The 15728-nt window shown below is 46.1% G+C and overlaps 2 protein-coding genes and 1 long non-coding RNA gene across 5 annotated transcripts in view; 2 read left to right on the forward strand and 1 right to left on the reverse strand.

The window, feature by feature from the left end:
- The window catches only part of PKD2L1 (polycystin 2 like 1, transient receptor potential cation channel), a 33868-nt gene extending 27160 nt beyond the window's left edge, over positions 1–6708 (forward strand). The window contains exons 7-17 of one of the 2 annotated variants that reach the window (XM_033130743.1): positions 61–285; positions 454–682; positions 1332–1502; positions 1760–1941; positions 2250–2370; positions 3217–3315; positions 3467–3588; positions 4471–4597; positions 5372–5490; positions 5746–5869; positions 6168–6708. In XM_033130743.1, the coding sequence (XP_032986634.1) occupies positions 61–285; positions 454–682; positions 1332–1502; positions 1760–1941; positions 2250–2370; positions 3217–3315; positions 3467–3588; positions 4471–4597; positions 5372–5490; positions 5746–5869; positions 6168–6341 (1693 nt within the window). In that variant the 3' untranslated portion in view covers positions 6342–6708. Of the gene's footprint in view, positions 1–60; positions 683–1331; positions 1503–1759; positions 1942–2249; positions 2371–3216; positions 3316–3466; positions 3589–4470; positions 4598–5371; positions 5491–5745; positions 5870–6167 lie in introns of both variants that reach the window. The other variant, XM_033130742.1, reaches the window with a different exon arrangement.
- Positions 1759–8145, reverse strand: LOC117036108 (uncharacterized). 2 transcript variants are annotated; one of them, XR_004425323.1, is made up of 3 exons: positions 8011–8145; positions 2898–3579; positions 1759–1894 (listed from the first exon to the last, which is right to left on the reverse strand). It is a non-coding gene; the product is annotated as an uncharacterized LOC117036108 (long non-coding RNA). The 2 variants fall into 2 exon arrangements; XR_004425324.1 differs by lacking the exon at positions 8011–8145 and adding an exon at positions 5707–5827.
- Positions 8146–8162: 17 nt separating this feature from the next.
- Positions 8163–15141, forward strand: BLOC1S2 (biogenesis of lysosomal organelles complex 1 subunit 2). Its single transcript, XM_033130744.1, has 5 exons — positions 8163–8357; positions 8743–8859; positions 11988–12107; positions 12826–12930; positions 14662–15141. Exons 1-5 carry the CDS (start codon positions 8255–8257, stop codon positions 14691–14693), a joined length of 477 nt encoding a protein of 158 aa, XP_032986635.1. The 5' UTR covers positions 8163–8254; the 3' UTR covers positions 14694–15141.
- Positions 15142–15728: the final 587 nt, after the last annotated feature.

The raw sequence follows: 15728 nt of genomic DNA on the forward strand, positions 1-15728 counted from the left end.
CTTGGGAGATCAGCTTTCGTTTGGGTCAGACCTCTGATCAGATGGCTTCTTTCTGGGCAGGTGGACATACCACTCCCAGGATGAGCTGGGGGGCTCCTCTCACTGGGGTCAGCTCACAAGCTACAGTGGAGGTGGCTACTACCTGGACCTTCCGGGATCCCGGCAGGGCAGTGCAGAAGCACTCCGGGACCTTCAGGAGGGCCTGTGGCTAGACAGGGGCACTCGGGTGGTCTTCATCGACTTCTCAGTCTACAATGCCAACATCAATCTTTTCTGTGTTCTGAGGTGGGTCCTCTTTCCCTACGGCATCCCTCCATCCGTGGTTCCTGGTTCCTTTTTCCTCTGCTTGAGACCCTTCCCTAAACATACCCTGTGGTGGGGATGGGGGTGGGGAGGGGAGGAACTGTCCCAGCCCAGCCCAGCGCCCCCGGACCTCTCCCCCTCCTCCCACAGACTGGTGGTGGAGTTTCCAGCTACCGGAGGTGCCATCCCATCCTGGCAAATCCGCACGGTTAAGCTGATTCGCTACGTCAGCAGCTGGGACTTCTTTATCGTTGGCTGTGAGATCATCTTCTGCATCTTCATCTTCTACTATGTGGTGGAGGAGATCCTGGAGCTGCACATCCATCGGCTTAGCTACCTCAGCAGCATCTGGAATATTCTGGACCTGGTGGTCATCTTGGTGAGGGACAAATATCTTGGACTTGGGACATATTGGGAGAAGGACCATCCACCATGGTAGGGGCGCCAAGTTCATCCTTTTGAAGTCCCATGTCCTCCTTAGGACTTCTGATCAAATCCCTGGGTAACAGCTCCCGAAGCAAGAGGCTGATGTGCCCCTGGCTCAGCCCTGGGAAGGCCACACCCCCTCTCCCTCCAGTCTGTGCTGCAGGCCCTGCTCTTTCTTTATGCATTTGATATGCTGTTCCTATTCTGTCTCTTGCCTTTATGACCTGTCCCATTAAAACTCCTGCCTTTTCTATTAAAATATTCTGCCTCTTCATCTTTGTCTCCTTCCTATTAACAGGACACATTAATTTCCTGACCAAGGCTGGGAAGTGGCGGGGGAAATAAAGTCACTTAGCTCCAGTTCTCTATGGCCCTTTACAACCCACATGGGTTGTAAATTTTTTACACTGGCCCGAGCCTTCTCTTGGGCTTTAAAACATTGGCCACTCATCCTGTCCAGTTCCATTTGAACCTGAGATAGCCAACAACTCAGCAGCGGAGGTGTTTTTTCTCCCCACCTGTCTTACTTACCTCTGTGACTTCATTGTTGAACTTCCCTTGAGATCCCCTTAACTTCTGACACCTCCAACTTGCGATGACAGCTCTCCATTGTGGCTGTGGGCTTCCACATATTCCGAACTCTCGAGGTGAATCGGCTGATGGGGAAGCTCCTGCAGCAGCCAAACATGTACGCTGACTTCGAGTTCCTCGCCTTCTGGCAGACACAGTACAACAACATGAACGCTGTCAACCTCTTCTTTGCCTGGATCAAGGTACCCTGGGACTCCTCTCCTCAGTTCTGCCTCAGGGCGCTCAACGCTCCCTTCCTCAATGCTCGTCTTATTTTCCTTGTCTGGTTCAGCTACTCCTGTGGCCCCCGGAGTCCCCCAGAGTGGACTCTTCAAAGCTTTTCTCTTTTATTTATTTTTTTTTTATTAATTTATTTTTAATTTATTGGGGTGACAATTGTTAGTAAACAAAGCTTTTCTCTTTTCTTCCTTAATCGCTTGGTTCAACATGGTCCTTCCAGATATTCAAGTACATCAGCTTCAACAAAACCATGACCCAGCTCTCCTCCACGCTGGCCCGCTGCGCCAAGGACATCCTGGGCTTCGCCGTCATGTTCTTCATCGTTTTTTTCGCCTACGCCCAGCTCGGCTACCTGCTGTTCGGGACCCAAGTGGAAAACTTTAGCACTTTCATCAAGTGCATGTATGTGTCCTGCCCCCTTCACTCCTCCCTGGCCCTTCAGCTCCAGGGCCCTCCTCACCCTCCAGCTCTGTGGGTGGATGTATCCTTGGGGAAGCTGGGAATATGCGTGTGGGCATATCTGTGCTTAAAGCGTCTGTGAGAGTCTCTGGAGGCCTGTCACCTCACTGTCTCTCTCAGATCGGGTCGGAGGTGCAGGGTGGGGTCTGTGAGCTCGTGGAAGAGCAGTCGTTAGGAAAGTGGGATGGGGGTGTGGACTGGAGTCCGCGTTGTGGTTAGGCTCTGGTTGAAGCCCGTCCCTGGTCTCTCAGTTTCACTCAGTTCCGGATCATCCTTGGGGACTTTGATTACAATGCTATTGACAATGCCAACCGCATCCTGGGACCTGCCTACTTTGTCACCTACGTCTTCTTCGTCTTCTTTGTGCTACTGGTGAGGGTCCTTGTGAGAGGTGGGGATTTGGGAACCTGAGGGCAAGAGGTGTAGAGGGTCTGTAGGGTGGAGTTTTGATACCCCTCCATGTTCTGCATTCAGGATTACTATGGGTTTCTCACATCAAGAATAGGGAGTCTGTGAGGCGGGATCTTCTGAGAGCTGGCCAAGGTGGTTGGTCGGTGTGGTCAGCAGTCAGGTCATTTGCACAGTGTAAGGAATCTGCAGGCTCCCTCACTAAACGCAAACCATTATCCCCCAAGGATGGAAAGGGAGAGAAAAACGCCTCAAGAGAAGTGGATGCACCTGGAAGCTTTTATGCCTATTCTCCAAGACCCCCTTTTTCTGGGGATCTCGGGCTATTTCTACGACCACTGCTTTGTATTTGTTCTTTCTCCATGACAACCTGAGAAATCTGGGTTTGATATTTATTAACAAAGCCAGCAGGTTTCTTTATTTGGTCAATGGATGGGGATACAGATATGGATCGAGGGTAGATGATAAAGAAAGCACAATTATATTCTCACCTTGAAAAGTCTCTGACTTCAGTGCCTCGTGGGCCCTTATATGGCGGGGTTCTGTGGCATGTTGGAGTATCCTTCTGGTCAGTTTACTGCAGCAATTGAGTGAGGACACCAGGTTGATGAGGGAGCACGATCCATCCCTAAAAGCACTGTGCTGAAAGCCTCTGGGGACCCTGAGATGCAGGGCTTAGTGGGCTGCAGAGCTGAGGTTGAAAGCATTGGCCCCTTTACAACACGTGTCTAGGACATTAATAGGGTCAGTGGGCTCAATGCTGTTAGTGGGTTTGGGGGTGAGGACCTGTGTCCCTGCCTTATCCTTCAGAACATGTTCCTGGCCATCATCAATGACACATATTCAGAGGTCAAGGAAGAGTTGGCTGGACAGAAGGATGAGCTGCAGCTTTCTGACCTCCTGAAACAAGTAACTACTTAATTCCTTGGGCTACACCTCTGCATAGAGGTCTGTGCTCTTGTGTGCCTTCGACTTATCCCTGGAAGGCTGGCATCTTGTCAGTGGGGGTGGGAGCAAGGGATGATGCAGGAACTGGTGCCTGTTTACTTTCCTCTTCTAGAGCTATAACAAGACCCTACTGAGGCTGCGTCTGAGGAAGGAGCAGGTTTCGGATGTGCAGAAGGTCCTACAGGGTGGGGAGCAGGAGATCCAGTTCCAGGATTTCACCAACACCTTGAAGGAGTGAGCAATCAGGAATCCAATTTACTCGAACATTCGTTATAAATCTTTGACCCTCAGCCATTCATGCTTAGCCTATAAGCCTCTGATCTTGGCCTATGGACCCCTGACCTTGACTAATTGGCCTTTGACTTTGGCCTATAGGTCTCTGATCCTGACCTTCAGAATTGTGCCCTTGGTTTAAAGGTCTCTGACTATGTTCTGTATCTGGACCCTATTGAACCAACTCTTAGGATTAAAGTAATAATATAATTCCCTAATCATTGTATACATCCCTTACGCCCACAAAACTCTGGTCTTGGTTCTATTTTCCCCCACAAGTACTGGTCTATTCCTTTAGCCATTCTCTCCCTTCTTCCCAGTAAACATATTAACAAACACTGAACATATGTATTGTGAGTACCAGCTGTAGGCCAGGCACAGAGTAGTGAGTGACTGATCATTGCTAAGGTATCCAATGAAAGGTGAGGCATAGCAAGAGATGAGGCCAGAGAAATGGGCAAGTGTCATATTGGAAAAGCCTCAAACACCACTGCTCTACCAAAGAGTAGGGTGGCCAGAGGGATTTTAAGCAGGGAAAGGGTATATTTAGACCTGCACTTTAGAAAGTTTAATCAACTCTAGTTGCATTATAGAGGATGGATTTCAGGGGTAGGGCATAAAGCGGAAGCTGAGGGTGGTGGGGGACAGGTTATTTAGAGGCAAAGAGATTTCTTTGGGATAAAATTGCTAAACCTTGGAAATCCTGGCTTTCCCATGTGGTCCTCCTCTTCCCCAGAGTGAAAGGGTCTTGCCAGAGTCTGGCAAAAAAGAGTGGGGAGTCCATAATCGAGAGATCACAGCAATGGCATGTCAGAAGTCATTTCATTGTCCTGTTCTCCTCAGACTGGGGCATGCAGAGCATGAGATCACTGAGCTCACAGCTGCCTTCACCAAGTTTGACCAAGATGGGAATCGCGTCCTGGATGAGAAGGAGCAGGAACAAATGCGACAGGACCTGGAGGAGGAGCGGGTGAGCCCAGCTGGTGGCTGGAGAGGTAGTGTAAGGAAATTGCTTACCCTCCCTTCCCTGTCAACATGCCCAGAACACAAACACAAACTGAAAACCCTCTGATAGATGGGCAGGAAAGAGCGCTCTAGAATAGTGGTTCTCAAGTTGCTACATGTTAGAATACCCTAGAAGCTTTTAAAGATCCTCATAGTCAGACCACACACCCTCGACCAGAATCTTTTGGGTGGGGGGAGTTGGGGGGCCCAGACCTCAGTACTTTTTAAAACTCCCCAGGTGATTCTAATGCATAGCAAGGTTGAGAAACACAGTCTTAGGGGGAAAAGACCAATTGCCCAAGAATCTGACAGTTCCTCCTGAGGACTTGCCTTCTCCTTGGGATTTTCAAACTCTGATCCTCAGCCGCCCCTATTATGCCTGCTTTATTCCTATCTAGTGTAGACCAAGAAGTCAAGGGCAGGAGGAGCAATGTGAGGAACTCGGGTACTGTCCCTCCTCTCCCAAACTGAGTTGGCTTTTAGTGAACACATCAATCAAGGCCTCCAGGAGCTCGTGTCTTGTTTCTTTGGGTGGTGATTCCCTTCCAGAGGTTGGGCCAGCTTTGTGTCAGCACTATCCCTCTGATCCCATTATCTCCAGAGTTTGAGAGGGAAGGGGAATAGCAAGAACTGGAGCCCACAGCCTGGTCCTGAGAGCCCATTAGAACAGGTGATGGAACAGGAACTGATGGCTTCTCAGAGTCATCTTCTCCTCTCTGACCTCTGACTTCCTGATCAGGTGGCCCTCAACACTGAGATTGAGAACTTGGGTCGGTCTGTTGTGAGGAATCCACCAGGCGAGTCGCATCCAGAGGCTGCCAGAGCCAGTGGCTGGGTTTCAGGAGAAGAATTCTACACGTATGTGCAGTCAGGGGCCCAGGGCTGACTGTCTTTATAATATCCTACCTTGAGCTTCTTTCCACAACCTTCGAATCCCCTGTCCTAGCCCAGGGAGAACCTCTGTCCCCCTTTAATTCTCCCTACAAGGCTCGGCTTACCTTCCTTGCTCCTATCCAGACACACATTGTTCTGTCCCCCTTACCCCTATAGACACCCAGCTCTCTAGACACATACCTATTTCTGCTCCCTCGATCTCTCTCAAATCCTACACAGGCTCACAAAGAGAGTTCTGCAGCTGGAGACCGTCCTAGAAGGAGTCATGTCCCAGGTTGATGCTGTGGGCTCAAAGCTAAAGATGCTGGAGAGGAAGGGGCGGCTGGCTCCCTCCCCAGGCATGGTGAGTGGCCCCTCACCTGGATCCTCTCGGCTCCCCACAGCTGAACTCTACCATCTGTTCCACTCAGCTGGTGGAGGCAAAATAAAATTTGAAACCTGTTCTCAGGCTCTTGCAGCAACATGTTCTTCATAGTAGTCAGTGTATCAGAGGAGGCGGGGATACAGGGAAGGCCTAAAGGTGGTTGCTCTGGCCTGAGGGCTACCTTGGCCTCTAGGAGATGGTCTGAATCAGATCTGGATAAAGGAAAGTGGGACACAAAGTCCTCTCTCTAATGACCTGTCCCTTTTTCTTCCAACAGGGGCATCAAGGCATTTGGGAGCACCTACAGCCAGCTTCAGCTGTGACTCCCGTCCCCTGGGGAGTCCAGGGTGGGCCAGAGAGTGGTGGGGGAGGGGTCCTAAAGCACCAGACAGCAGATGCCTCTCTCACTACCTCCCCAGAGGCCCTCTCTGCACATGCGCTCCACTTCTAGGGCAGTAGTTCCCACCACCACTGCTGCTGCCAAGTCCCACCCTGTTTGGCCTTTTGAGCCAATATTTCTGTAGGTAGCTGGGCATCATGCTTGGGCTTGTAACTCAGTGTTACTGTGTGCAGCTATGTAGCCGTGCAGCTCTGTGAAATAACATTTCCCACTGGGCCTCTCACTACCTGTGCTCTAATCTCTACTTGCAGTAATTAAAAAAAAAAAAAAAAGTCAATAACAAACAGAATAAAGGAAGGGAGGGTAATGACTTTCTCTAAGCACCTGGATAGCCATGATTTGTGAAAAAAGTGGAAGCCAAGAGAGTAGTGATATTGAGATGTCTTCCTACTTTCCCGTGAATTCTATCCTTTGTGCATCTAGAGATGGGCTGCTAGCACCTGTGGGGTCCTTGTCTTTCCCATAGTTTCCCTGTAGAAGACAAGGGGAAACCATACAGGAGAGAAGACTTTCTCACATGGGGAGATTACAAAGTTGCAGAGGAGTCAGCATGACAACCTTGCCAGCCTCCTGGGGCAAAGTTCATGAAGGCTCAATAGAGGAGCCTGCTCCCGACATTCTGCTGAACACTGGGAACTGAGGGGACTGTTAATCAAGATGAAGATGAGCCTGAGGAGAATCAGTCAAAGAAATGACCTCAGGATTCAGAGGTCTTTGGACCAAAATGTGTTTGGCTCGGACTCTAGTCTTCCATAGGACAGTGTGGTTTCCCTGGTGACTGTCAATAAAAATCCTTAGGAAAATCAGGACTTTGCATTTGCTTCTGGGATTGTAAGGGGAAGAGGAGATGTGGAACGGTGAGCCATCCTGGTGCTTGGGCTAGGGAGAGCTCATCCCCGCTGGGAGGTCCAGAGTGCAAGCGGCGACGATGTGAAGGACTGGGCTGCCCCAGGAGTCCTGAAGTAAGAACTTCTGGCTCATAGAAATGGTTTGAATGGATGGGCACTATGGTTGTACCATCAGAGGTTGGAGACAGTGACCTAGGGAGACCTGGTCCTCAGTGTGAGGAGAGTAAGGTATTCCTTACTCTGGGGTAGCTGGTGTGTGTGTGTATGTGTGTGTGTGTGTGTGTGTGTGTGTGTGTGTGTAGATAAAGGATAACCAAGGATAAGACCAAAAATTCCTACACCAAGGTTTTGGCTGTATAGGTCGGCATCCCAACACCTGTTATATACCCCTTTTCCCTTCCCCTGTAAACTTTGTCCTTCATTTTGCATCTTCCATTGCTCCCCAGTCACTTTTTCTAATCTGTTCCCTCCCATGCCCCTGTTCTCCTATCCCATCAAGTACACTCCATATAGGTAGACTTGTGAAACAGCCAAATAAAATTACGATTACCAGATCGTATCCTACGCCCTAAAAAAGTTATGATCTAAGCTTTCTTACAGAAAGGCCCAATCAACGGAAGAGAAGTAGGTGCCAGCCTGCAGTTTAAAAAAGAGGGGGGTGCGTTGGTGTTAATCCAGGACATTGGAAGGGAGAGTATTTCAGCTCAGGGATCAATGCCTGAAGGTTTCCCTAAATCTGAGACTACTTTCAAAAGCATGGATTCCCTGAGCAGTCTTCAGCAACTAATACCAGCCTGGGTGCGGAGTCTCTGGGGAGGGGATAACCTGTCTGCAGAGACTTTGGTCAGAAGGCCACCCGGAGCTCTACTAACCTCTGAGAGGTCGTGAGTCTTACTAGTGACGCCTCCAGGGAGTGGCCGCAGGGATGAGCGCATCCTCATTTCCAGATGTCACGACTGTTGACAGTGGATCGACTCACGATAGCCTTTCTTAGCTTCAATGTCGACTTCTTGCTTACATTTTATTACTCATTATTGTGAGGCGTGACTTAGCAGAGAGACAGAGCTGCCAACCAGGGCTCGTGTGGGGTGGGGAGGCGGGGCACTCCCGGTGCGAATGCGCATGCGCATGCATCCCAGAACCGGAAGCACCGCGGGGCCCAGCATGGCGGCGGCAACAGAAAGTGTCCCCGCGACCCAACGGGAGGAGCCGGTTCGAGGTACACGGAGTCGATGGGGATGAAGTGTCCAGAGGGAGGCTTGGGACTCCGGGTAGGGGCCCCAGATGCAGGGACTCACTTGGCTGGAGCGGGCAGGTCGGAGGGAGGGGCGTGCCCGTGTGTGCGTTAGTGTTTGTGCTGTCAAAGCGGCTGAGTGGTTGGTTTGGCCGCGGAATCGGGTGGAGCTGGTTCGGGTGCAAGGGAGCACAGTTGGTGTGTCCGGTAGGACAAGGACGAAGTGAGGCACTTGAAATTATGGCACATGGAAAATGGAGCCGACTTGATCGAATGAGGACAGGTGGAGGGGTGGGGGGCGGTGGGATGCCGTAGCTGGATTAAGGACCCGGTGTGGGGCCGGACACGTAGTCATTCTCCTTTGATCCAGACGATGCCGCCGTGGAGACAGCTGAGGAAGCCAAGGAGCCCGCTGAGGCTGACATCACCGAGCTCTGCCGGGACATGTTCTCCAAAATGGCAACTTACCTGACTGGGGAACTGACGGGTGAGGTCCCTGGGTTGATTCGGGTAGGGCACCACTGCTGGAGCTGCGGCTTGGCTTAGGGAGCCCTGGGAAGTGCTTCCGCCGCATCGGTCTGCGACTCCCTCCCTAACCCCACCTGCCCTGAAATATGCCTGTTGGAAGTTTGGGGAGGTCGTGAATGGAAAGGAAAGCGGGCTATTCCTTCCCTGGAGAAATTCACCAGCTACTTTCAGAAACACATAAGAATAATTAATACAACTCTGCAGGCCTCTGTAGTGTAGACTCTCGCTGGCAAAACAAAGAAGAATTCAAGAAATACCTCCTTGGGGGAGGTGTATTTTGAGCAGGGTTGTGAAGGGAATAATTCACCAAAAAGGAGGAAACCACTAGTGAGTGAAGTGGTATCAGTGAGCAGTTTGGCTAAAGCAGCTGTATTGACAGGGGTGAAGAGAAATGGAATTGGGGAATGGGGAGTGACTTGCAAATTAGGGACTTCTTAGGTGGGTCTGAGGATTTGGTGACTCGCCCTTTAAGACATGATTAATTTTTTTTGGTCCATGGTGTATTTCCAGGTGAGCACATGATCTATGTGTGGAAAAGGGTCGAAAAAGTGAAATCTGGTCCAGTGTGGCCTCTCATAAGCAGTTATGATATTGTTTCACTTCCCCAGGAAGTTCTGTGAGCTAAATTTGGGAGCCAGAATCTATTAAAAAAAAAAAAAAAAAAAGACTTGATGCAGATTAGAAGGGCTTGTAGTTTCTATCAGTCTGATTATTTATCTATTTCTGAGCAAGAGAAACCAAGTAACAAAATCTTGATTTTTGTCTTCTCTTTAAAAATTCTAAAGATTTGGCAATACTAGTGCCCCATTCTCGTGAGGCTATGATTGATTGGAGCTGAGCAACTGTCTCCTTCAAATGTGCTAGTGCTATGTAGTTTGTCCCCACCCCTCCCTGTTTTCTCCCTTTTATGGGACCTGGTGTCCAATGCAATTTATCACTGTTCTTATATTGTTGTGTTTTTAGTAGTGGTACAGAAATGATTTTCTGCATCCACATCTCTATCAAAATTTGTAAAGTAAATGATAGACTAAGGTGACCACATGTTCCAAGAAGTGGGAGAGAGCATATTTCTTTGGGGAAGTGAATACTCGTGTGTTTAATATGCAAACATCTGGCTTGCTTCACTCATTTACATGATCTGGGGTGTCTGACCCTTGTTTTAAAGAGAATAATTTGATAGTAGTGAGTATGCATATGGAAGAGAGAAATGAGCAACATTTCAGATGAAAAGCAACGATGGTCTGTGACAGAGGGTTGGTAAAAGGAATGCAAAGGAGGGCATGAGTGCAAGAACATTACAGAAGTGGAATTTATAGGACTGGCTGAAGTGGGTATCGAGGGAGGGGAGCAGCCTAAGATATGTTTGAGGTTGTAAGCCTGGATGGTGCCGTCAACCAAAATAGGAAAGTTGGAAAGAGGAACCATGTTCAGTGTGAAAATAATATTTTCGGTTTTGGTGTGGCTGATTTTAGATATTACCAGGACTCAAGTGACTGTTATCAAGACACTCAGGTGACTTTCACACGTGAGTCCAGAGCCCAGAGAATGATCAGAACAAGAGAAGCAGATTTGGGAGTCACCTGCGTAGTGCTGTGAGCTGAGGCTATGCAGGATGAGATTGGCGAGGGGCAGGTTAGAACTAGATAGGAGGGCCTTGACTAAAATCTCTGGGAATGTCGGGATAGGGCATTTAATTTGTTTTTAATAACAGTACTTGAAATACCTAGGTTTCCAAATGATTTATTTATTATAAAATTAATTTTAAGCAGATTGTAATTTCCCCGGTTGTCATTCTTCCTTTCTTAAGTGCTTTTTTGAGTTTGAAAGGAAGCTGGAATCATCCTGTGAATGCCATGGGAATACACCACCCATGTAAATGTCAGTTATGTGTCAGAGCTGAGAAAAATTGAGAACTGATAATTAAGGAGGTTGGATGAGAAAGAATCTGGTATAGAAACCTAAAAAGAGCAGTTAGAAAGAGATTTGAAATCTGTGTAATACAGTATATAATGCTATAGCTGCCAAGGGAGAATTTCATGGAGAAAGGGAGAACATAGTGTCAGATACTATAGAGAGATTCAGGGGGAAAGTAACTGAGAAAATGCTATGGATTTTGTATTTAAGAGAGCACTTATGACTGGGAGCATGTAATTTCTCTGGATGGCGGTGGCACAGGCCAGACTGCAAGGGTTCACATGAATGAATGGTGAGGAAGATGAAACAGTAAGTGTAAGCTATTCTTTCAAAAGGGTTAGCAGTGAAGCTCCTTTGCTTTCCTGAGCAAATGACATAGGTATAGCAGAATAGAGGGAGTGCTTTTGGTCTAGAAGAAACCTGAATATATTTCTTAGATGGACAGGAAGGTTCAGGATGGAGAGAGAGATTGGAAATGCAAGAGAAAGGATTGAAGAGAGGCCCTGAAAAGGTGGAAGGGTTTGAGATGGAGAGCACAGGAGGAGGAGTTGTCTTGGCAAGAATAGGAGCACTTCCGCCTCTGGGGAAGATGTGAAGGTACAGAGAAGTTTCGAAGTGAGGCAGAAAGGTTGAAGCAGCTTATGTAAGCGGGCTTGGCTTTTGGGAAAATTGGCGTAGAAGCCATGTGCTTTGAGTAGGGATGGGGACGGGAACTGAGAAGCAGGCAAATGGTTTGGAAAACTCAATGTAAAAATGAAAAAAATGCAATCAAAATCACACAATAATAAGCGAGTTACTAAGAAGTGGTGAGGTCCTAGTTGATTTTGTATATATTTATGGTGTAGTCCCCCAAATTACATGTTTTCATACTGTAGAAATACCAAGACTATTTCACCTCCCTTATCGTAGGACATGAGTGTATCCTTTCCCTTCCTAACTCAGATCCCGAAGCTTCTGGATCTTACTTGGTTTAAATAGCTTGCTGATTATTGCCTGAGTTTCTGCTTAGACATTCAGAGTGCACAGGCTGAGTAGAAATGTCATAGATCAAAAGGGGCCTGCTCCTCTGATATTCCCTGGGTCCTGCCTTGAACTACCATTTAGCCTGTAATTCCACATCCCAGTGACTTAAGGCAAATCTTAAAGGCATCACATGTTCTGTTTGTTTTAAAGCCACCAGCGAAGACTATAAGCTCCTGGAAAATATGAATAAACTAACCAGCCTGAAATATCTTGAAATGAAAGATATCGCTATAAACATTAGTAGAAACTTAAAGGACTTAAACCAGAAGTGTAAGTATTAAGTTTTATAATTACTTAAGTTTTAAGTATTAAGTTTTTAATTATAAACATGTTTGTAATGAATGTTCTCTTGTGCTTGGGGCTGTGGAGAAGAATAAGGACCATGGCTCCTGTCCTCAGGGAGCTCATTTTCTAAAAGTGAATGACAAAATTAGTTTCTTCCATTCTGAGGAGTAGCATGTTTTGGTGGTATGGTTATTTATGCTTCTGATTCTTGATTTGATCAGTTTATTTCTGGTAAGGGATCGGGGAGAGGAAGGGTGGCCAGATTCCAGTGAACTGATTTAACAATGAAATCCATAAAGAACTACTGTATAAACCGAAAACCCGACATCTATAAATGGAAAATACTAATTTAGACTGGTAGAATGTGTTTTTCCATTAAATTCTTGTGTTCCCTGTCTCTGGGGCACTCTTTTTTGGTCTGGGAGTAACCAAGAAATGGAACCTGCAATGGGAAGATTGCTTGAGGAGCAAGGAATTTAAAAGAGACGAAATTAATGGATGGGAGACATGCTTTGTCTAGGTCACAGCCCTAGATCAGCTAGCTACTGTCTTCTAAAACATTTGTCCTGCTGGTGATCAGAATCACGTCACCCCACCAGTGTGGCTTAGGTAGAGCTGGAGAAAGACTAGTAGTGTTACTTTCTCATTCTTTTTCTATATAACTTGTTGGCTGTATAAATGTGATTTCTGTTTGTTTTTACAGATGCTGAACTGCAGCCTTATCTGGATCAGATCAATGTAATTGAGGAGCAGGTAGCAGCTCTTGAGCAGGCAGCCTACAAGTTGGATGCATATTCAAAAAAACTGGGTAACCATTTTTATTTCTGTTTTGATTTAATAAGAGTACTCCCCACCCACCAGTATGACCTTAGCTGATATGATAGTTAATATTTATGGTGTGCCTACAATGATCTATTTTAATCTTCACAAAAATCTAGTGAGAATAATTTTTCAGTAGCAGTAGTAATAAAAATAACATTTCCTAGGTACTTAATGATATATCAGGCATTGTTCTTTATGCCTTACCTGTATTACGTTTTTTTTATCCTCTCAATAATCTATGAGGTAAGTACATGATTTTTATCCCCATTCTATAGAGGAGGAAACTGAGGTTGAAAGGGTTAAATAACTTGCGTAAGGATACAAAGCTTGTATATGGGAGAGGTGTATTCCAAACCACAGCCTGTTTGATTACAAAGCTCAAACTCGTAATTGTGGTTCAGCAGGCTGAAGCATCTTTAATAATGTAGATACATATGTCTTAAAAAACCAAAATAGTCAATCAAGGGTTTTCTTGAAGGATTACTTTTCCTTTAAGAAAGAAACTGGTACTTTTAGTGTTGATGGCTTGCTAACTGGCTGTTGCTCTTAATATCCATGATTAAAAATAACAAAGTTGTTTTTATCCTAGATATAATTTACAGATTATTTTATTTTCATCATTGACAATTGTTGACTACTTCAAGAGAGTGGTTTGTAGCAGACTGAAATTTGACATGGGTGGTTAATTAACAATTTCATTGTCCACAATTAAATTTACTAAATAGTCACTGTGAACCTTCCTATGTAAGAGGCATTATACCAGTGCTTTCAAGGTTTTTTTAAAAAAAAAGTGAATCTATTACATTAAGAGGCCTATTTGATGGTCTGTTAAACCTTTGTATCTTTCAAAATTGCTTTCCTCGAGTGAGGGGTAGGGATAAGAAAATAAAAGGTGATACATACATTTATCCTTCCTGAGAGTTCCAGGCTGTCTCCCAGAGGGTGTCTGAGACAGTGCCTGAAGAGGCAATTTCCTGTGCTTAGTAAGGCTCCTGGTGGCTCAAACAGCAGTCGATCTGCTCTACTCCAGTGGAGCCATCTGAGCAGGTGCTGTTGACAAGTTAGAACATAATGAACTTGTGTTGGGTTCTCTATTCTATATGTGTGTGTTTGACTCCTTACCTTAAGCTGTGCACATCAGTGATATTTGATGTGATAGCTGACATTTATGGTGTACCTACAATTTGGACACAGTTTGGCCAGCTGATGAGATTGAAGCTAATACACTTTTCAAAAGTGTAATAGACTTTTTTTTTCAATTTTTTTTATTGGGGAATATTGGGGAATAGTGTGTTTCTCCAGGGCCCAGCAGCTCCAAGTCGTTGTCCTTCAATATAGTTGTGGAAGGCACAGCTCAGCTCCAAGTCCAGTCGCAGTTTTCAATCTTAATTGCAGGGGGCACAGCCCACCATCCCATGAGGGAATTGAACTGGCAACCTTGTTGTTGAGAGCTCGTGCTCTAACCAACTGAGCCATCTGGCTGCTCCTCTGGAGACTCAGTGGCAGCTCGTTGTCTTCTAGTTCTGGAGGGTGCAGTTCACTGGCCCATGTGGGAATCGAACCAGCAACCCTGTTGCTCAGAGCTCGCGCTGTAACCAACTGAGCCATCCGGCAGCCCCTAGATATTTTTTAATTTGCTTGGAAATGCTAATGGAAAAGTATCTTTGTAAGAGCCAGTTCTTAAAAATACAACTCTTCCTTCCTCTATTCCTGGTAGAAGCCAAGTACAAGAAGCTGGAAAAGCGATGAAAAATTTATTCCTGTGGAACAAAGTCTTTTTTAATGTGGAAGAATATTTTATAAGACCTGAATCCTGAGGCTGAAGACTTGTCAAAACTCCTCAAAAGGAAGCCGTGCTGGCCATCCCAGAAACATCTCACCGTTGGAGTAAACTAGAGGACTGTGGCTACTCCTGCACTTCTCTTGGGGCAGAATCCCTCAGAAACTCACACTTATAACCCCTTACCTTTTACTTGAATGCTTCATTATCCGTTCAGCACAAAGAGTCTCTTAAAGTTCAGGATAAACCTGGGCTTGCTAGTTGAATCAAATGAGAGGCCCTGTTTTCTCTACATTATTTTCTTAAGTGGCTGGATTTTGAGTTACTGTGTAAATGGTTGTTTTTTCTCTTAATGATGTTACTGTATTGCTAACAAGATTAAAAAAAGAAAATAAAACAAACCTGTTCTTTATCACCTTTTGAATGTCAGTAATTTACTTTTCCATAACATTGCATAATTTACTTTTCCGTAACATAATAGAAAATCTTAAAATAATTTCAGGTTGAGTCTTCTAGACTGAGCAGAAACAGTAAAAGGAGTGTTGTGATAGCTTGGTGTATGTTATGGGCCCCTCCTGTCTCTTCTATGTGTGAGCCAGATATGTGGAGATGGATGACATCTTTTCGTATGTTCCCTTTTGGAAATGTGATAAAGACAAAAACGATATGTGTGTGTGTGTGTGTTTATGTGAGGTGGGGAGATAGGGCTGCCACTCATAAAGTATTTTATAAAATATCTTCCTACTTGTGTCTGCAGGGTCCGAGGGGCTCCTGGGTAGCTGATTGCTTCCTTTCAGACTAAAGAAATTAGTGGCTAGAGGATACTGACTGATCAGTCCAGTTTGAAAGACAAAGTTGGGTGTTAGCGCTTAGGAAGGTGCCTGAGGTCCCCAATTCCATCTCCAAAACAGTTCTTAACTGTTTCTGTCATTTCCCACTATCTCTGTTCCAAACTACCATTTATCCTCTGCTCCTCTGGGCTATTTCATTTATCCTGCTCTAAT

Source organism: Rhinolophus ferrumequinum, chromosome 16 (genome assembly GCF_004115265.2).
Source record: "Rhinolophus ferrumequinum isolate MPI-CBG mRhiFer1 chromosome 16, mRhiFer1_v1.p, whole genome shotgun sequence".
NCBI lineage: Eukaryota > Metazoa > Chordata > Mammalia > Chiroptera > Rhinolophidae > Rhinolophus > Rhinolophus ferrumequinum.